At 37.4% G+C, this 22,942-nt stretch overlaps 1 protein-coding gene across 1 annotated transcript in view; it reads left to right on the top strand.

Annotated features, from left to right (window-relative positions):
* Positions 1-22,942, top strand: part of DYNC2H1 (dynein cytoplasmic 2 heavy chain 1) — a 349,832-nt gene that overhangs the window by 238,412 nt on the left and 88,478 nt on the right. The window contains exons 83-84 of the mRNA XM_023757927.1: positions 2,031-2,240; positions 6,732-6,821. Of these exons, the coding sequence (XP_023613695.1) occupies positions 2,031-2,240; positions 6,732-6,821 (300 nt within the window). The remainder of the gene's footprint in view (positions 1-2,030; positions 2,241-6,731; positions 6,822-22,942) is intronic.

Below are 22,942 nucleotides of genomic sequence, written 5' to 3'. Positions count from 1 at the left end.
TATGTTTCTGGGTCTATTTGAATTCATCAGTTTATGTTGATCATTACTCTCCTAAATAAACTTCTTAAAAAGTTTAGTACTTTTTTTGGATTACAGATAAATAGAATCTTGCGTAAATCATTTAAGTTTGGGTGTTCTTGTTCTATAAAATAACAGTGCAGACAGTGCAAATTAGTCACATCAGCCTAATATAATGGATAAAAATGCACAAAATCTTTTAGATAAACTAAATTATTATTTGCTAATCTTGCTTAGCCCAAGATTAATAAATATTTAAACACCACATATTCACTTCCAGAGATGTTGTTTTAATATCAGGGATTATGGACAAATTTTATGTCATTTTTATTACTTAGTTGATTTAGTTTGGATATATGTTAAGTATTATTTATTGCATGCTCTGATTCAAATAGATAATTCAATTTTGACCTAAAGGGTAATCTAATTAATTTTGATAATATTCTTTTAATTTCTTTTAGATTCAGTTTTAAGTTTACCGCCATTTACTTTAATGTGTACATTTATGTATATTTATGTGTGTCTCAAAAATTATTTTAGCAGCATTAATTTTTTAAATATAGCAATAATAGAAATAAAAATGCCTAAATTCGAGCTCATAGCCTAAAACTCTGCCTTTACAAATGATCTTATACCAATAAAGTTTATTTAATGATGATTTATTTAATGATAGTGGCCATAATAGATCATCATACAGTATTATTAAATGATTTATCATGCTAAAAAGATACAGTGCTGGCCCTAACTGGTTTGGCTCAGTGGATAGAGTGCGGCCTGTGGACTGAAGGGTCCCAGTTTCGATTCCTGTCAAGGGCATGTACCTTGGTTGCGGGCACATCCCCAGTAGGGGGTGTGCAAGAGGCAGCTGATCGATGTTTCTCTCTCATCGATGTTTCCAACTCTCTATCCTTCTCTCTTCCTCTATTTAAAAAAAATAAAATATATTTCAAAAACACACAAAAAACACGTTTGAATTGTTAAAAAAATAAAATAAATAAAAAGATACAGTGCTCTCATAGAAAATATGAATGTGACAACTATTAGAACAAAGAGAAGGGATCCTTAACTAGGATTGTAAGCAGTCTGTAGGGAAAATTAGGGTAATGGATAGCAGGTAAGAGTACAGGACTTCCCAGTTTTATCTCTTGTCAGTTCTTTGACAGTTTTAGAAAACTATGAAAGAAGGTAATTATTTCCCCTCGTAACCACTGTTTGTTAATAACTGATTCTGGGGGCAGGATGTGCACAGGTCCCATTGGATTCTTTGAGTTTTGTTTTTTATTTGAGAGGCCCTAGGCATTCCATGTATCAGAGCTTCTGTTAATGTGTAGATATAAAAATAAATACATATCCATATCTATATCTATATCTATGTTTATCTCTATATCTCTATATATCTATCTATATATCTATATCTCTATATCTCTATATCTATATCTATATCTATATATATCTTGAGTACAAGATCTTTAGTGTGGCTTTCCAATATATACATGGTAGGGCGAAAGTAGGCTTACAGTTGTAATATAAATAATATAATAATACTAAAATCAACTGTTTGCATACTCACAACTGTAAGCCTACTTTTGCCCACCCAGTATACTGATAATTTTCAAATTAAATGTCCATTTACATTTTATTTCAAAGCCATTATTCTGCTCTCTTTATAGTAGTGGAGTGGGAGTGTAGCTATTTTGCTCTCTTTTCGTTGGCTTATAGGATGCCATTATTTTCACTTTTCCTACTGTATTGACTATTGCTTCTCAATATAGTTCTTCTTTCTAAATTCCCACCCCCTATTCTCAGTTCCCACTCCCTTACCACTTAAACATTGGTGAACTTCAGAATTCCCTTTCTGTGTATTTACAGATTTCATAAATGTGGCCATTCATAAAATAAGAGTACTAGTATTTCAAAACAGGTTAGACGAACAAAAGGTTTTAATAATGTTTTACATATTTTAATATATCAATGATTTATGTTACTTTTCAATAAATATATTATTCTTTTAGAATTCAAACCTGATTCATCAGAAAGTGTCTCCTCCTAATGATCGACAAGGATCTCCAATATTATCATTCATCGTTCTTGAACAGTTTAATGCCATTCGCTTAGTACAAAGTGTTCACCAGTCTCTTGCTGCTCTCAGCAAAGTTATCAGAGGAACAACCTTACTGAGTTCAGAAGTACAGAAATTGGCAAGTGCTTTATTAAACCAAAAGGTAAGCCAGTACTAAGTATGTGTTTTTACTTCATTATTTTATAAATCACCTTTCCATTATGTGCATATTTGTCAGATGTCTCATAGTTAATAGAAACAGCATACCCAAGTTAAACTAGCTTAAGCCATGTTGGAATTAATTGGCTCATGTAACTGAAGAATCCAAGGTAACTGTCATTAAATCATCTTAATGAAGGAATTTAAAATTGTCATTAGGATCTCAGCTTGTATTATACTGGTATATCTACCTATCCAGTCATTGTGTGTGTGTGTGTGTGTGTGTGTGCGTGTGTGTGTGCACGCAATTTCACTTTGGGGCAGGTCCTCTATAAAGGATGGATTCTAGCAGCCTGAGTCTTATGTCTTCTGAGCTCCATGTGAACAAAAAGAACATCTGTTTCCTCATAACTCAAACAAAAATTTTGGTATTAGCTTTGATCCAAACTGGATGCCTTATGTTTTATGTCTAGTCCCATACTGATTCTGGGGGCAGAGTGTACACAGGTCCCATTGGCTAGGGTTTCAGCCTAATGCCTCTCCCAGGAGCTGAGGATGGATTCAGCTTCATCTGTAACACATATACTGCAAGAAAGGGAAGGATGGTTACCCAGTAGAAAATCGGGCTACTTTTAGCAGAAAAAAAAAGAAATCACCATGTCTCTTGCTGAATAATTGGGCCATTTTAAATGTAAAATCCACTTGTATCAGATTTGTTGGATAGAAACAAAATCTTTGTAGTAGATCAACTTTAGCTAATTGGAGAATATAAACTTCACAGAATTTGGCATCTAGAGAAGATTTCACTAGGGCTCTATGGGAATCTAGAAAGAAAACAGTTGTGTGTTTTCTCCTGCTGTTTACTTTAATATAGAGAAACTTGATAGTCAACCTGAGAGACCTTCTCTGTTTAAATACAAAAGATAGCCTTTGTAGAACTTCCTATACTTTCTCATCAATATGAAAAAGTTTTCTTTCTTAGTTTGGACTGCTATAACCATAGATTGGGTGGCTTAAACAACAGAAGTTTGTTGCTCATAGTTCTGGAGGCTGGGAAATCCAAGATCAAGCTGCCAGCACATCTAGTACCTGGTGGGGCTTGCTTCCTGGTTTGCTGATGGCCGTCTTCTTTACTTGTGTGCCTTCCTTTTCCTGCTGTCTTTCTTTACTTGACTATAAGTTCTTTATCTTTTGAGACTCACCTCAAGCATGATCTCTCCCAGAAAGCTTTTCCTGACTCTTGCCCTTATACTCAGTGTGGATTTGGTGGGTACACCTTTGTGTTTTGTAGAACAGTGCTCGTCACGATCAGGGAACTTACAGTATTGTCTGTAGCTGTCTCTTTTGTATCTATTTCCCCCTTTAGCACAACCTTTTATGGTCAGGAATCCTATATAATAAAAGCCTAGTATGCTAAGTGTACAGTCATCTGGTCGGCCATTCAACTAATCAAAGCATAGTATGCTAATGATATGCAAAGACTGCTCAACCGCTTGCTATGACGTGCACTCACCACCAGGGGGCAGTCGACCAGTTGAGCAGTCACTATGACGTGCACTGACCACCATGGCAGACAGTTGACCAGTCGCTGTGACGTGCACTGACCACCAGGGGCAGCCACTCCGATTGGTGGGTTAGCTTGCTGCTGGGGTCCGGCCGATCAGGACTGAGTGAGTGGGGCCGGACATGCCCTGGAGCCCTCCTGTGGTCCCTTCCTGGCTGGCCAACCTCCCGCATCCCTCCCAGGCCCTGATCATGCACCGGTGGGGTCCCTTGGCCTGGCCTGCACCTTCTCGCAATCTGGGCTGAGGGACCACCCTCCCCCCACAACCCCCACCCCTCCCCAGTGCAAGAATTTCGTGCACCAGGCCTTTAGTTGTTTTATAACTTTGTATCCCTAGCATCTAACAAAAGATTTCCAAATAGCAGCTATTTAACAGATGCCTGCTGAATAAACAATTAATGGAAACTTGAAATAGTGAATGAACAAATGAATAACCTGCTCATATCCTGTTCTGCTTCTGTGATATCTTTCATGAAAAACGTGGGATACCAAAAATATGTTGCATTTAGGGTTAGACCTGGGTTCAGGTTTCCCATTTATTTGTTAAAAAACTTCAAGTTTAGTTAAACAAACCTATTCTAACCCTTAGTTTGCCCATGATTATACTTTTAATTCTCATTTTGAGTAGATTTGTAACAAATAATATCTATTATCACTTATGTTTAATTTCAAATGGTGTGGTATAGGTGGAGCAGTATAAAAATGGAAAATATGTTGAAGGCAGTATTGATGCTGGCAAACCGGCGTTAGAGCCAAGTTGCCTGGGTGCACATCCTGGACTTGCCATTTACCTGCCTGTGAATTGGGGCTGTTTCTTTGTGTTTCATTTTCTCCTCTGTCAAATGGAAGTCATAATACCACCTGCTTCTGAGGATTATTGTAAGGACTATATGAGATGGTGCCCATCAAGCATTCAGCACAGTTGCTAACACAGAGTAAGCACTCAATAAATGTTAGCTTATAAAAGTTCCCTCCAGTTCTTTCTACCTTTAGTCAAAATCCAATACTACTTTCAGAGCTTTTCAGCTACCTCTTTTAAGACTTCTTTGATTAAATAATTTCATCCTAAGAACTTCAGACATGATCTATAACTCATTAGTAAAGCACCACAAGGGATTTTAGCTGTGTTTCTCCTTTATTGGTTCTTTCTACCTTTGTTCTGTTGCTATTTAAAGACTATATTTTATCTTTTATTCCCATAGTCTTCTATCATATCACTATCATGTCATATTACTTATATCACTTATCATATTGTACTTCTCTACATGGAATTCAACACTATGTAATATTCTTCCTATATTGAATAATACATTTTTCTTTATCCCCCAGTAAATTATAAGCTCTATAATATTAAGGGCTTCATAGTGCCTGTACATTGTAGGCACTCAGTAAGTAATGCTGAATGGCTGAATAAGGACTTACCATTTGTAGAATTAATGTATTACACCTGATACTGATACCATTAATTCTCTTAGTTATCTATTCCTACTTAATAAATTGCCCTAAAACTTAGTGGCACAAAACAACAAAAAATTATGGCACAGCTTCTGTGGGACGAAAATCTGGGTGAGGCTTAGCTGGGAGTTGTCTCGTGGTCTCTGTCAAGTCTACAATCAGGGTGAGGGCTGCAGGTCTCACAGCTTCTAAGAGCATCTGTGAGATGGCTGTTGGCAGGCCTCAGGCCCTCTCTGATTGTGGACTGAACACATCAGTTCCTTGCTCTACGGACATCTTTATGAGCCACTCACAATTTGGTAACTTTTCACTTAGAGTGAGGAAGGGGGAGAGTAAGAGTGAGCCAGGCAGGAGTCACAGTACTTTGTAACCTAATCTCAGAAGTGGCATCTCATCACTTTAAAAAAATTATTTTTATTAACATACGGTTGCATATATATTATATTAGTTTCAGGTGTACAACGTAGTGATTTAACACTTATATACCTTACGATGTGATCATCACTATATGTTTAGTACCCGTCTGCCATTGTAAAAAGTTATTACATTATTATTGACTATGTTCTCTGTCCTGTACATTATATCTTTGTGACATTTATTTTATAACTGGAAGTTTGTACCTTTTTCACATCCCCTCTCTGGCAACCATCAGTTTATTATCCAAAAATATAAGTCTTTGCCCTGGCTGGTGTTGCTAAATGGTTAGAGCATTGGCCCATGCACCTAAGGATCACAGGTTCTATTTCAAGTAAAGGGTAAGTACCTGGGTTGTAGGTTCTGTCCCTGGCCCCAGTCGGGACACAGAAGGCAATCAATCAATGTGTGTCTCTCAGACATGCTGATTGGTTGCCTTCAGCATTCTCCCCTACCAGGCCAGGGATGACACCTGCAACCCAGGTACCTGTGCTTGACCGGAAATTGAGCCCACGACCCTTCAGTGCACAGGCCCAACGTTCTGTCCACTGATCCACACTGGCCGGGGCCTATTAATCTTTCCTAAATTTATGTACAGTTTACTTTGATTTCAATATTTAATATTAAAAAGTGTTTTGAGTTTAAAAAACTGTGTGTCTCTCAAATCAGTGTGTTGTGTTTTTTTCTCTCCCCCCCCCCCATCCTCACTCCCTTCTACTCTCTCTAAAAATCAATGGAAAAATATCCTCAGGTGAGGATTAACAACAACAACAAAATATATATATATATGAGTTTGTATTTTTTTTAGGTTCCTCATATAAGTTAATACCATATATATGGTATTTGCTGTTCCATGTCTGACTTTTATCACTTTGCATAATACTCTCTAGGACTATTCCATGGTGTCGAAAATGACAAGATTTCATTCTTTTTATGGCTGAATATTTCAACTTCTTTATCCATTCATCTGTCCGTAGACACCTAGGTGCTTCCATGTTTTGGCTATTGAAAATATATAATATTGTGTATATAAGCTTAATTTGGACCCTTTTTAAATTGCAGTGTCCTCTCACGTGGCAGAGCAAGTGGGAAGGCCCAGAAGACCCTTTACAGTACCTCCGAGGGCTGGTGTCTCGTGCCCTTGCAATACAGGTAAGACTAAATCATTTAACTTCACTGCATGACTGTGCAATTGTTGTATTATGCACACACATTGAGATAACTTTCTTGCTAGCAACTAGTGAGAATATTATGATTTTGTAAATAACCATTTAATTTTTATTTTCTCGTGTTATTTTATATACCATTTTAAGTATATTCTTTCTGCCTGTGTCTTTTCATAATTTTTGAGAATTTAGATAAAAGTCTCCAATACAGATGGATTATGCAGAGAATAACTGAAACTGACTCAGCTGTGACTGATTTCCTTTAGGGAATGTTATTCCTCTCTCTCCAACCCCTCCCACTCCCCAATAGAGAGCTGCTTTTTCTTTTTTTTCCCTCAAATTGATCAATTATTTTTCAGAGTGATCCCATTAGGTAACTACAGGAAAATTCAATAGAACAGGGATGATATAGAGGGAAGAAGAGTGATTTTATTTTAATAATAACAAATGGTGCACGTTGGTTGGTGCATGCAGTGTATCCCCTTGCCTGTGGTTTTGCATTGATGTCTGAGTACTTCATCCTCTGCTGTGGCACCTGTTTCACAAACAGCCTTTTTTAAATCACATCAACTTCTAATATCATATGAGTAACTTGATTAGTGTCCTTCCAGGTGCAGCAGTCTTCACCCATGCTTCTGTTAGGCATGCGCACTCCTGTCAACATCTTTAACCTTGTCATCACTCATTGTGCTGCATCACTGAACCCTAGAAGGTACATATCCCTCCTTTACCACAAGCACATTTCCCTCTTACTTTCTCGCTGCCTTAGACTTTCCAGACCCTTCCTGCTCAGTGTTCTCCCAGTCTGTCTCTTTCTTTCCTGATCCTGCCCAGGTCAGCATGGAACCACAGCCCATACTTAAACCAGTCTCTCCCCAGGACTCTAACTGACTTTCCTCCATGTTTTATCTTTCCTGAAAACCATTCAACTTGGATCGGTCTCTGTCAGTGCACCAGCTGCCGAGCTCTGCTAGTGAAACTTCAGATATGAAGGGTTCAGCGTTGGGTGTACCCTGAGCATTGCTGCTGTTTTCCACAACGAAGGTTTCAAACCTTCATCACTTTTCTGAAGACCCCCATGCTGCCTCCCCTTTTCCTAAGCAGAACACCTTCCCTTTACAGAGAAACTGCAGGCTATGCACTATGACCACCTGAAAATTCCTGCACTTCTTCCCACCTAAGTTGAACCCACCCTCCTCACTTCTGTTCTAATACAAAGCAAGTTGACCTTCTGCCACTGAAGGCTCATCCTCAGAGCTTGATTCCATCTGTTCTCATCTGTTTAGACACCTCCACCAGGGGGTGTTTGGTTGTTTTCCTCTCTTCATACTCTATCCTGCCAGCCTACAAATGGGATCCTTTGTTGGGGCCGGGACTCATCTGAATGTTTGTTAGGCCTCTAGTAAAACCAGCCTCTAAGTTGTATTATTGGAGGAAAAGTTACTGGACTGAAAATGAGGTTAAAATTAGCTGTGTATATACCTGCTGTGTATATGCCTGGACTTCATCTTTCAATAAATGCCGAAAAATTGGAGGGAAAGAAGGGAAGGAGAATGGAGAAGGCAGAGAGGAAGGGCAAATAGCCGATGGGTGTTCTTAGAAGAATATAGAAATTCTCTGAAGGTCTTGTATGTTATAATTGCACAGCTATGATAATTTATAACTTCATATATATATGTCAGTATTGTTTGCTTTTTTTAGATTATTTTTATAAAGAGCAAAAACTATATTTTCTGCAACTAGTATCCTATATTACACCGTGTGTTTTAAGTTCACTTAACATTTATACTATGTGTACATAGTGATATATTGTTGATACTGAAATTAATATTGAAAAGAATTTTACATACATTTTTATGTTTTTCTGACTTGATTATTCATATTGAATGTATTGAATACTGGTCATCAAAACTGAAAAATACTCTATAGTGTAATTTTCTTAAAAGCTTTCTAGCCATTTAGCCTTTATTGTAATGTGACATACCCTCCTAACCCTCAAATAACTTTCAGGCTTCATCATAGCTTATTTTCTATCTTTCCAAACAGGAACTATGTAATAGTCATTATTTCTATCACCACTTAGGGTTTCTTTTTATTGTTTTGTTTTCAGACCTTAATATTTTTTCAGTTATAAATGTACAAAGATATCTACTTCCCTAAGGTTAAGCTTTAAACTTTGGGGCTCACTTGCCATCCGTGTCAGGGTCTGCTAGGAGCTTTGTTTTCATATGTGCTTTCTCTGTTTCATAGATACATATCACAGCAGCTGGTGATGTTTAGAGGAGCAATGTAGCTACTTAGGTGTGAAAGAAAGGAATGAGAGCATGGTAGACAGGGAAAATTAGAAGTCCTATTATTAAAGGAAAATGCCTGCTTTGGGGTTCTTATGAAAGTACTAGAGGCCCGATGCACGAAATTCGTGCAAGTCTGGCTTGCGGCCCCGGCTGCCTCACAGCTCTGTGGCCCCTCCGCCGCCCCCTCCCCCCCCTCCCCCCCCCGCCCACTGGTCGTTCTGGAAGGTCGTTCCACCATCCAGCCTAATTAGCATATTAGCTCTTTATTATTTAGGATAAGGATCAGACTGAATCCAAACAAGTATACAGCAGCTTGAGCCCAGTTCCAGATGAAGTTTAAAATCCCAGAGCCTTTCATTTTAAGGCATAATATATAGGGAAACAGAGCAAGCTACTGAGAGTGTCATGCATAGTGCCTGTTCATTACAGAGGTTTTGTGAAAATAAGGTGAGACTGACTGGGATTACGGGTGGCATTCATTTATTTATTCATTGAGTCAAAAATGTTGTAAACAGCTATTTTATGCTATGCTCTGAATAAAGTACTGGAGATGGAGTGGTTAATAAATTGATTTACCATAGTTCCTATCTTGGTGTCAAACACTGTGCTGAGGTGACTGAATGTAGAATGATAAATAAAATAAATATATATCTGCCCTAACTGGTTTGGCTCAGTGGATAGAGCGTTGGCCTGCGGACTCAAGGGTCCCAGGTTCGATTCCGGTCAAGGGCATGTACCTTGGTTGCGGGCACATACCCAGTGGGAAATGTGCAGGAGGCAGCTGATCGATGTTTCTCTCTCATCGATGTTTCTAACTCTCTATCCCTCTCCCTTCCTCTCTGTAAAAAAAAAAAGAATAAAATATATTTTTTAAAAAATAAATATATATCATGCCCAGAAGCTATTCTTTATCAGAAGAGATAAACAACTGAATAAAAATAAACTTCCTGGAAAAGGAAGTTTGTGGGAGCAAATAACAGGAGCACCTAACCTACATGGGATCAGGGAAGTGATACTTAAGTGGAGAACTTAGTAGAAATAGACCGAGCGAGGAAGAGAGGGAAGAATGTGCCAAACAAGAGAAAGGCCAGAGTCAAGAATAAGTCTTGTGCTTTCAAGTAACTAACAGGAGAGCATAGAGCGCGAGAAAGGGGGGGGGGGCGGTTTAGGAGGTGGGGGGAGATTCAAAGAGTAAGCTGGAGGGGCAGGAAGGGCTAAGCCATGATAATATATTAAGGAATTATATTTGATCCTAAGGCAAAAAGGTTCTCAACCTTCTTAATGCCGCGACCCTTTAATACAGTTCCTCATGTTGTGGGGACCCCCAATTTCATTGTTACAAATTGAACATAAAGTATACTGATTAATCACAAAAACAATATGTAATTATATGTGTGTTTTCCGATGGTCTTAGGCCACCCCTGTGAAAGGGTCGTTTGACCCCCAGAGAGGGTGTGACCCACAGGTTGAGAACTGCTGCTTTAGAGGGCTCATTTCCCAATATGGATAGAATCTTAGTTGGAATAAGGTTTAAGACTCTCCTCTGAATGCTGGTAATTTAGAGAAAGCCAGAGAACCCTTAGGCCAAAGAGAGTCTTGTATTCTATATTCTCCACTCTGTAAGATCTTTTAGAGCAAGATCTTTTTTTTTTTTTCACTGTATTTCCAGTACCCAGTATACTGTCTGCTAATAGATGAATGAACTAAGGAATGAACAAATAAATCGACTAGATAAGTTATTTCCTATTGTAACCCTGGAATTATTTTCCTAGCTTCAAATTTTCTGCCTGTTCTTCAGAAATAACATCTTAGGAAAGTTTCTTTGGTTCCTGATTTCCTCTCTCTGTTTTTCTGTTGGGCTGCAGAATAGCTCCTATACCCCATTTCCCCAGTATATGCTGATTCTTCTGTGTTGATCATTTTAAATTTCAGCATGTCCTGTATCCAGTTCATAAATCTTATGGTGCCAGCATTTGCTATTGTTTTCTCTGTCTTCGTATTCTTAAATTTTCACAGTTGGATTCCTTGACTCTACATCTCCAGTTTTTGTTCCAACCTAGCTCATGAATTGATTCTAAGCTAGGATCCATAGACCTTCATCTCCAGTACCCAGTTGTAACTGAAACTAAGGTTTGGCTGCGTGCTGCCACCAAAGCCAAACTTGTGAGACAGATTCTGGTGAAAAAAATAAAAAGATTTATTCAAATGCCAGTCACCTGAGAAGGTGGGGGACTCTTGTCTCAAAGCCTATCTTAATATATCAGGGTAGGCAAAGGGTTTCTTTATAGGGAGGTTGTGGGAAGCAGGGAACTAAAGAATTCTGGCAACTTGTAGTTTCATGTTCCAGATGTTGGGTGGTTTTGATGTTCTCTTTTGTGTGTGTCAGCATCTAGCATTTTTTTCTCTGTGCAGGTTTTATTGCTAATATCTGGGGACAGGAAGTTGCAGGCCTGGCTAGCCATCAGCATCTGCTACATTCCTATGATTGAGGCTGGCAAAAAGGGGAACTGAAACTGCTGTTGCCTGTAACATGCTTAAATATGAAACTATTAATATTTCAGACTATAAGTTTTATTAGTATGTTCTTATTTTTAACTCTTGGTTAGTTAGTTAATTAAATGTGAGTTTTTTAAATACCCTGTACCATTACACAGAGTTGAATATGCTAAACAGACCCAGTATTCTAGACATATTTAGTGGACTCCTAAATATCTCCCCTTTATACCTTTGCTAACCGGACTTGGAGTACCATGTATCAATGGCAAGCTTTCATGCTCATTTTTTTTATTGGGTTTCTGCTTAAGGTCCATGTTTTTCATTTCAAAATTTATAGTGACTTCATCAAGTCTACTCAATTTTTTTGGCCCAACTCAAGCCAGCCAGTGGTTGGTACAGTTACATAGCACCAAATCCTGCCATCCTTCCTTCTTATGATGGGATCTTATTGTTTATATCAACCATTAGGGACCTTGAAGGCTGGGGAGGTTGAAGTAATAAATAGAGTTAGTTGTTGTTGTTATTAATAAATGCCATTCAGTGTGACACATGAACTATCCTTACAATTTATCAGGGAAGAAAGATAACGGAATAAGTAACAACAATTAAAATGCTGAAGAAAGTACAATACTATAGGAGTAAATAGCAGTAGTACTGCAACCTAGAATCACTTAGGTTGTCTCCTTATATCCACTACCCCCAGATTGGTCCCCTGCAATGGCCTGAGTTACGTCTGCATTAGGCCTAAGTTTAGGGCACTATGTACCAGATGGTGCTGTTGTGCAGCTTCCTTCAAATCCCTCCCCCTTTGCAATGCTGGGAAGCAGATTTTTCCCAAGTATAGGTATCAGCCCCTACACCTCCTTCCCTCGTGTTTTCCTAAGGTTCTTTTTAGATGCTGCATTTTGTCTTTTGTTCAAATTAATATTCAGTCTCACAGTTTCTAGAATGTCTACTAAGATTTTTATTGTTACCTTAGCCACATATATTGCTTTTTAAATGCTTTTTACATTGCATTTTACTTTCGTTGGCCACTTCAAAGAGACTGAAGGTAAAAAATACGTGAGCCTCTAGCTTTTACTTCTTCCTCTTGAACCCTGACAATCTCTAAGGAGCCAGACTAGCATTTCTAAATCAGCGCTGTGTCTCATTATGCCTGTTTTGGGTCCATATTTATAGCTCTTCTTACTTCCCTAGCAGTAAAATATAGTAGTTACTTAAATTTGAGCTTCACATAACTTTCTTTTATTTCAATACACCACTTCAAACATATATTCAAAAATTTTAAGTGATCAAATGAAGTATGGAAGGAGAAAAATGAGCATTCGTAAGAACAGCACATTTTGGATGTCAGGCATAAATGCACTTTACATTACATGTAGTAATATTTATAACGAGGTGGATATTATTTCTAGTTTTAAAGATGGTAAAAATAAAACATCAAATTCAAGAGTAGTTAAATAGTTTATGAAAATTATATGGAAAATGAGAGTATTCACACTGAAGTGACCTTTCATGATAAAATGCTGGAGTTTTTATCAAACTGTAGCATTCACCTTCTGCCCCCGTATCCTTTTTATAAGTTGGCCTCCTGGTCACCATACTCTTCTATTTTCTTCTTATCTGTCTACTTCACTGGCTTGTCTTCGACATCATCTCTAATGCTGGATTTTTTGGAGCACAGTCCTCTGATTCTTTCTACCTATACTCCATCCATAATGATCGCACTATCTTGAATCCCATCTAACTTTGATTATCCTTAGATTTATAGCTCTTTCCTAACTCTGGTGCATACTCAGTATTTTCACTTGGATGTTTAATAAACATCTCAAACTGAACATTTTCCAAACTGAACTCCACCCCTTTACCAAAAGACTTGTACTACCCACAATTATACCCAGAAAAGTAAATGACAGCTCCATCCTTTCTGTGGCATGGGCCAGAATTCTTGGAACCATTGTAAACTCTTCTGCGTATTCTGCGTCCATTCTACCAGAAAAAGATCATCTTGCCTCTGTGTTCAAAATATATTCAGCGATATCTCTCACCACTTTCACTGCTACTCCCTTGATTGAAGTCATTATTTTTTTTAAAATATATTTTATTGATTTTTTACAGAGAGGAAGGGAGAGGGACAGAGAGTTAGAAACATCGATGAGAGAGAAACATCGACCAGCTGCCTCCTGCACATCTCCCACTGGGGGTGTGCCCGCAACCAACGTACATGCCCTTGACCGGAATCGAACCCGGGACCTCTCAGTCCGCAGGCCGACGCTCTATCCACTGAGCCAAACCGGTTTCGGCTGAAGTCATTATTAATGCCGCTGCTGCCTAACTGGTCCTTGCTTCCACCCTTGTCCACTTTCTGATTAGTTCTCAACCGAGCAGCCTAAATGTTCTGGTTAAGGCATCAGTCAGATTATATCACCCCTTTAGAGAATGGCCCCCTGACTTCTCAGCACATTCATTTAACAAAAATTTTACAACAACTTACAAGTTAAGATTCGGCTCATTGCCCCCTCTTAATTTCCTCTCCTCCTTTTCGCTCGCTCATTTACTGTGTCCTTGCTATTCAGTGAACAACCTGGCACACGCCCTCTTAGAACTTTAGCCTTGCTGTTTCCTCTACCTGGAATGCACTTCCCCAGAAATCTGCCAGAAAGTTTTCTTACCTCCTGCAGGTCCTGGCTCACACATCGCCTTCTCAGTGATGCCTTCGTTGATCATCCTATTCCAAATTGCAACCTGCCCCTTCTTTGGTACTTTTATCCTCTTTCCTTCACTTTTCTTCATAACCTAAATGTCTATCTATTATTCTATACATTTTACTTTATTTATTTTTTTCTGTATTCTTCCACTAAAATGGAAGCTTCATAAGGGCAGATATTTTTGCTCAGTCACTGTTCTATCCAAAAGTGTAGAACACTGGCTTGCACAAGAAGGTTTTTCAGTAGATTTCTGTTGAATAAATGAATGATTCAGTCAATCTTTGGGTTATTCTCAAACAAACTGACATAGATCTGTTTCATGTTTCCCAATCATCATGATTTAACCTCCCAAGATGTATCTATAGTACCCATGATATATTTCTGAGATTTTAGCTTCTATCTAAACCTATCCAATGAAAATTCTGGTTTATACCCTACTCTGCAATCTAACATTTGAAGATTTTTATTTTGTCTTAAGATTCAAAATTTTAAGAGTAATCTTATTTAAATTACAGTTTGTTTTTTATTTATTTTTCTGAGGTGCCTTACTCTATTTTTGAAGGTTCTGCAGTAGTTTGCATTCTTGAAAAAGAAAACTCTTTATTTTCCCAACTCATCTTAGTAACTCTCACAGTCCTCAGTACAGTAGTTACACATAGTAGATACTCAATAAAATCATTCATAAAAAGACTTATAACAAAATTGGAAAAGCAGTCTGTATCTGTTCTAAAACTCCCATCATCCTTATTTTTACATACTATATTTAGCTAGAAGATCTATAGATGTATGTTCTTTATATATTAATTAATTTATTCATTCAGTGAATATTTATTAAGCTTTTATTATGTGTCACCCACCTCTCAAAGTGCTGGAAATTCACAGCAGAGAAGAAAACATGAGATTCTTGCCAACAGGAATCTCTATATTTAGTGAAGGTGATAGATACTATAAACAGATAAGTATATTAATATTGGAATTGCATAGAAAAATACATCATGGCCCAAAACCTGAGATTTAAGATTAATATACAGCCAAACTTTAAACTGGATTATTATCATCATAAAATGAACTTGCCGTATATATCTGAAATTTTATCCAGTAAAATATAGATATTACTATAGCAGTAGTATCACAAAATTTTTGGCATCAAATTTTATATTGGAACAGTAATTTCTCAAAACACTGTGAGCTAATAAATTCTGCCTATGGCCAACTACCTTGCACATTTAGAATACTAAACAGTAGTCTATGGTCCATGATGATCTCAGTGTTATAGAAGCAATCCCATAAACCATGCTATTTGTTCTGTTCACAGAAGATAAATCTTGGTTCTAGAAATGTGACAGTATAGCAACATAATTGGCTTTCAACATAACAAAATCTTCCCTGAATTTTTATCTGCATCTCAGCTTTCATCACTTGCATAGCAATTTCATCCTCCTCCTGGGCTAGCATAATAAGTGGGTCTTTACAGCAGAAAACATGCAGAGAATACTTAAACTCTTATGACAAGTTTGGTTCCTTAAAGAATCAGCAGGTTCTAGCAAGATTACTTTCTTGTAATCTTGTAAAAGATTTAGTTAGATCGATGTTTCTAACTAATTTTCAAGTATAGAGTGATTCTGTTAGTAATATCTGCTATGTTGTTGCCCTTATTTTAAAAATAGTGCTTCAAGGCTTTCCTTGGTTCGTGCAGCCATATTTTTTTAATCCTTACCTTAGGATGTTTTATTGATTTTAGAGAGAGGAAAGGAGAGAGAAACATCAATGTGAGAGAGAAACATGGACAGGTTGCATCCTGTACACATTCACTTTGTTGATAGCTATTTGTATACGGTACAAGAGTTTAGGAAAATGTATTTCAGTAATATGTTTGCTAGAAAGAACCTTGAATATAGGATCCACAGCTTAAACAAATCTCAAAATTCTTTGTATTTTGTGTCCTGAAAATGGTTTTAATCTATATCAATGATTTTGTCAAGCTTTTTTAAAAACCTTCATGGATGCAAAATTTCAATTTAAAAAATTGTTCCTAAATGAGTATTCTTTTTAATGTCTTGTTTTGATATTTTATAAGTGAGAAAATAAATATTTGATGTACCCAGTTTTTTTTTCTTTTTGTTTATATATCTGGATTGAAGGTTGTTTATACTGAATATTTTTGTGGATAATATCCACAGAATATTTTTCCTCTTTGAGAAATTTTGAGATGGCAAGGATATTCCTTTTGAGATACTTCATTTTTATTTCATCCTCACAAGATAGGGCTTCCCCTTGAGGTATTCATAGTTATGTAGAACTAAATAAGCGACAATAAATTTTGTTCTTAAAAGTAATTTTATCTAATGTTGGCAACATAAATATGTCAAACAATTTTACAAAAATCTAGATTTCAGCACAGCCAAATATTTTTTATTATACTTTGTGTTAGTTAAATTTTTATCACCATTTCTTGACTAACATCCTTCTAACATTATTCCTTACTCTTATCTACTTACTGGATTCTCTTTTAAAAAATATTTTTATTGATTTCGGAGAGGAAGGGAAAGGGAGAGAGAGATGGAAACATCAATGATGACAGAGAATCATTTGTCTGCTGCCTCCTTCATGCTCTTTTCTAGGGATTGAGCCTGCAACCTGGGCATGTGCCCTTGACCGGAATCGAACCCGGCACCTTTCAGTCTGTAGACCAATGCTCTATCCACTGAAACAAACTGGCAGGGCTGCATTCTCTTTTAATATTTGTATTATTATTAATCTCTTTCTCTGTTGAACTCTATAGACTTCTTAATTTTTTTAACATAAAGTTAAGTTTTTATAATCATTATTTTTAAAATTTTACTCTTGCAATAATAAATACATAACTATAATTTAGACTAAAATAGTTTAACCTGTAAGCACATGAGGTGTTATTTTTACTCTAAGTGGCATATAAAACTGCCTATCTAAATATGATGGTAAAGAATCTAATATTTTAAATAAATCTAAATGTCATGCCTTGTTGACATTAGTAACTTTATTACACTTATTAGATAGGGTAGAAACATTTGTGCTTATACAAATATTTATATTATTTATTTATAGCAGTGGTTCTCAACCTTCCTAATGCCGTGACCCTTTAATACAGTTCCTCATGTTGTGGTGACCCCCAACCATAAAATTATTTTCGTGGCTACTTCATAACTGTAATTTTGCTACTGTTATGAATCGTAATGTAAATATCTGATATGCAGGATGTATTTTCATTGTTACAAATTGAACATAAAGTGATTAATCACAAAAACAATATGTAATTATATATGTGTCTTCCGATGGTCTTAGGCAACTCCTGTGAAAGGGTCGTTCCACCCCCAAAGGGGTCGCGACCCACAGGTTGAGAACCTCTGATTTATAGAATGTCAGAACATTTTTAAAGTAGGCATTCATTTATTGAGCCAACCAGAAAGTGAAGCAAATAATAGATGTTGTTCAAATATTGAAGCAAACTTGGACTTTATTTCTAATAAATATCAGATGTTGCCTGATATTTATCACCATTATCATTAGGTTATCATTAAGTTTTTCATTTAATCTAATGAAAAATGTAGATTAACGGAGCTGGAAAGTGAGTGGGTAGGAGGGGGTAGCACTTTAGTTTGAGTTGTCAGGTAATAAGGCCGCTCTTAATGGGCAATATCTAAACAGAGACTTAAATAAAATAACAAAGCAAACCATGAACATATCTAGGTGGAAATAAATCTAGGCAGAGAGACTGGCAAATGCAAAATTTTGAGAAAAGAATGTGCTTTCCTTGCTTAAGGAATAAAAAGGAAGCCAGGGTGGCTAGAACATATACATAAAGAACAGTGCTCCTGGAAATGAGGATAACTGGATCGCCAGGGACCATGCCATAGGTTCCTGGAGGCTTTGGTAAGAGACTTTAAATTTAGTCTGGGTGAATGGGAAATCAGTGGATGGTTGTGATTAGAGGATTAAACACTTATTCTGTTGGTGCGTGGAGAATACATTAATCCAAGTGAGATTATGATGGTGTTATGGATTAGGGTGATGGATGTGAAGGTACATTTTGGTAAATTATGGTAAATTTTGCCCTGGCTGGGTGACTCAGTTGGTTGGAACTTTGTCTCATACACCAAACAGTGGCAGGTTCAATTTCCAGTCAGGGTACATACCTCATTTGCAGGTTCAATCCTCAGACAGGGTATATACAGGGGGAAACTGGTTGATGTTTCTCTATCACATTGATGTTTCTCTCTCTCCTTCCTCTCTCTCTCAAAATCAATAAACTATATCGTCAGGTGAGGATTTTAAAAAATTGGGGCGGGGAGAGAGGGGAAGAAAGAAATGGTAAGTTTTTATATTAGGCCTGTGGGACATCAGAGAGAGATGTGAAGAATGATTTCCAAGTTTTGGCCTGAGCAATTGGTTGATTTTTTCCCCCCACTGAATTGAAGGTGATAGAGCAGGTTTCTTAGGGAAGAAGAAGATGCTTTTACAAATTAAGAATTCCGATTTGAGTATGTTAAGCTTAGATAAATTTTTGACATTATGGGGAAAATGTCATAGAAGTAGATGAAGGGTATAGAAGTTGGAGTAAGAGATTTAAAATTGGGGGTTACTAGCATATAAAGGTAGTCTTTAAAACCAAAACACTGACCAAATAGTGGGCCCTGATACACTCCAACATAAGAAATCCAGGTAATGATGAGGAGTCAATAATGAAGATCAAGTAGTACCAGTTAGGAAGACAGAAGACTTGGAAACTGAGGTGATCAGGAAGTGAAAGAAGAGCCCTCACTGGTCTGGCTCTGTGGATAGAGCGTCGGCCTGCGGACTGAAGGGCCCCAGGTTCGATTCTGGTCAGGGCATGTACATACCCAGTACAGAGTGTGCAGGAGGCAGCTGATCGATGTTTCTAACTCTCTATTCCTCTCCTTACTCTCTGTAAAAAATCAATAAAAATATATTTTAAAGAAAGAAGTGAAAGAAGAGTGTTTTAAGAGTCAAAGTCATCAACTGTGTCAAACACCGTAAGTGAGATTAGACAGTTTTTTAAGTTTTGTTATGGGTGGCACAGATAGATAAGATGGTAGCAGGTGGGGTAAAGGACCAAGAGAGTGTTTTTTATTTAGTTTTGGTTATGTCTGATTTTTAATATGGGGGATATTTCACCATATCTATATCCAATAAAGATGGAAAAATTAACAATACAAGAAAAAATGAAATCATTTTAGAAGGGGAATTCTTAGAAAGAAAGAAAAAAAAGGTCCTTAGCCCTAGCCAGTTTGTCTCAGTGAATAGAGCATAGGACTGCTGACCGAAGGGTCATGGTTCAATTCCTGTCAAAGGCACATACCTTGGTTGTAGGCTCCTCCCCACCCAGGCCCTGGTCAGGGCATATACAGTAGGCAACCAATTGATGTGTTTCTCTTTGTATCACACATTGATATTTCTCTTTGTCTTGTCTTTCCCTCTCTCTTTCACTCTGTAAAAATCAATGGAAAAATATCCTCGGGTGAGGATTAAAAAAAAAAAAAAAGGCCCCTGTACACAAATGGAAGGATTGGCTTTAAATAGGAACTTGGACTAATCATAAATTATGAATTATAATTAATCATTAGGAAGAGATATGCAAATAGGGTGAACTGCATAGATCCTTGGTTTGTCACACGAAAGTACTCTGCAAAAGGCCATTCTTAGTAACCATGTTTCTCGTGGTAGTTCAGGGTCTTCGTGAACCCTGTTTGGATTTAACCCATGCAACTTAACTCATTCCTGTCTTTGGAAAAGTCAATAAAACAACAAAGGTAATCTAATTTTTTCCCCAAAGTTTTCTCTACAAGGTGATGAAAGAAAATCACAAGATTCTATTGAAAAATAACACTTCCTTGAGTCAAACATTGAGTCTAGAAACCCAGATTTATGGTCTTGATTTTTATTTTCAAATTAAAAATATCTTGCTTAGCTAGACTTTCCAGTATTCTAATAGGTGCATATATTAATGGTAGAAAGAGTAAAGATTTTCCTCTTTAAAGGTAAGATAAATGCATATTTTGTTTCTCATCAGTTAAGACCATGTCTATTAAGTTAATAAAATAAACGAGCTAGCAAAAACTGTTTCATTCCAGAACAGTTCTAGATGTTGAAGTTTTCCTCAGCTCCTTTTTTTTTTAATAGATTTTATTGATTTTTTACAGAGAGGACGGGAGAGGGTTAGAGAGTTAGAAACATCAATGAGAGAGAAACATCGATCAGCTGCCTCCTGCACACTCACTACTGGGTATGTGCCTGCAACCAAGGTACATGCCCTTGACCGGAATCGAACCTGGGACCCTTGAGTCCACAGGCCAATGCTCTATCCACTGAGCCAAACTGGTTAGGGCCTTCCTCAGCTCCTTTGTACAGCTTGAGGTTTTGTTACCAGAAAGGGGAACTGGCCCTGAGAGGGTCTGCCTAAGGCCATCTGGTATTGTGTCAGTTCTTGACTTTGTGCAGGAAAGATTTCACAACACAAGTCCAGGTGATATTTAAAGCATGTTTATTAAAGCTGTAGACAGTGACATAAGGAAGGACCTAGGATACAAGAAGCAACAGGAGAGGGACGAGGTGGGGACATGGGCCTTGGCTGGGCTGCTTTGGCTCAGTAAGGAGTCAGAGAAAAGCAGAGCTTTGGGACAGGTTCAGGGGCTTAGCCCAGGATGATCTGCTGTTGGCGGGTGCTCCCTGGTGACAAGCCTCGTGGGGTCCCTTAGAGTTTAGGAGAGGCACGTCCGTGGGCAGCAGAGGGGAAAGGGAAAGGTGCTGAGCATGCTCCTGGGAGGGAAAGCGGGGCTAGGACTTTCCTTTTGAACTTGTGTAAAGGCTGGGCCTCTATGGGAGGTCTTAGGGGAGGATCTGAATAGAATGCTCATTAGCTTTATGCTGATGTAGCAGAATGATATTTATTCCCTTAACTTCATCTGTCCGTGGTGTGGTTGGCACAAATGGCACTAGTTGGATTTCTGTTATCTGTCTCCCTGAGTTGGGTGATTTAAGCTGTTTACCCTCTGGCTGGGGATGAGAAGTGCAAACCATTTGTTCTTAAGTGTCCTTGGTTTAGGGAAGATGGGGTTTACTAGATGTCTGCAAACTGTGTCTCAGTTTCTCTATTCCACTTGCCGGGCTTACTAACCTCTCTCAGTTTTGGTTTTTTGTTTGTTTTTAGTCAACTACACAGTGTGAAAGACCATTAACAGAACCCAATCAGAGAATGGTTCTGATTTTTAAAATTAGACCAGTGGACTTTATAGAGTTAAAAGAAGTAAGCCTTCTAGGTATCCATCATGCTCTTACCAAATTCATATTAGACGTTAATTTGTCCCTGAATTTGTATTCATTACTAAACCACATGGTCAGACTTTGTTCTTCTTAAAAGGTTTATCATAGCTACTTTTTTTTTTAAAGCAATGAGAAATGTATAACATGCTTTCAATTTCATAAGTACCTAAGTTTACTATTTATTCTTCGTTTACTTTCATTATCTCATTAATTTGGGTGAGGTTTTTTTGGGTTGTTCCTATGTTGTTAAAAATTTGGGTTGGGTTTTTTCCTGCTATTTTGACATTTTTGATAAATATTTTTGCCACATATTTTTGACAATCCAGATAATAACCAATAAAGTGGGACCCAAAATACTGGGAATTATTGTTTTTCTTTTTTATATTATTTGCAATTGCCTGATAAATAGAGAATAAATCTTAGTCTTTTAAGATACCAGTGGCAGCTATAAAGAATGCCTAACAAATGCTAGAGTTTGCAAATCCATCAAAAATGTTCTTTCCCACCCCCGTGGAGGCAGGTTCTGTACTCACTATACCAAGGGTTAAAACAGGAAGAAAATACTAATATTGTGTAGAAAGGTAAGATAAAGTTTAAAGAAATAATAAGCAAAGGGAGAGGATTGCTGTGGTATCTATAGTTTTTCCACTGAAATAAATACCAGTGTTTATGTTGTGCATATATTTTTCTACAATACCATTTAGCAATATCAAGTTCTGTTTACAAATCAGTGTGTAGGGAAATTTCCTAGTCTATTTAATACTATTTCTAAAAATATGTCTTATAAGAAAATATCATCTCATTTTCCTATGGCTGCAGTTCTACTCTGATAAATTCTGGCATTCACATTCCATAAAATGGTTAGCACCGTATGGGGAGTTTAAAACAAATAAAGGTTATATTACCATAAAAACAAGTTTTCATTTCCAAATATGATTTCTATGCCTTAGGAGGGCAAGTGTAGATTAATACAAAATCTTATCCAGCCTGCTAGGTCCACACTGGGAGTGGGGCAGAGCAGAGAGATTTCTTTGGTTAAGGCAGCTTTCAGCGTATCTCTAGATCTGATGGAGATGAGAATGGCCAAGAACCGTGGTCGGCAAACTGCGGCTCGCGAGCCACATGTGGTTCTTTGGCCCCTTGAGTGTGGCTCTTCCTAAGCCTTAGGAGTACCCTAATTAAGTTACTAACAATGTACCTACCTATATAGTTTAAGTTTAATAAATTTGGCTCTCAAAAGAAATTTCAATCGTTGTACTGTTGATATTTGGCTCTGTTGACTAATGAGTTTG

The sequence above is a fragment of the Myotis lucifugus genome, unplaced genomic scaffold, assembly GCF_000147115.1.
Source record: "Myotis lucifugus unplaced genomic scaffold, Myoluc2.0 scaffold_117, whole genome shotgun sequence".
Lineage (NCBI taxonomy): Eukaryota > Metazoa > Chordata > Mammalia > Chiroptera > Vespertilionidae > Myotis > Myotis lucifugus.
Note: the sequence above shows the minus strand (reverse complement) of the source record. Positions and strands in the feature narration are given on the sequence as shown.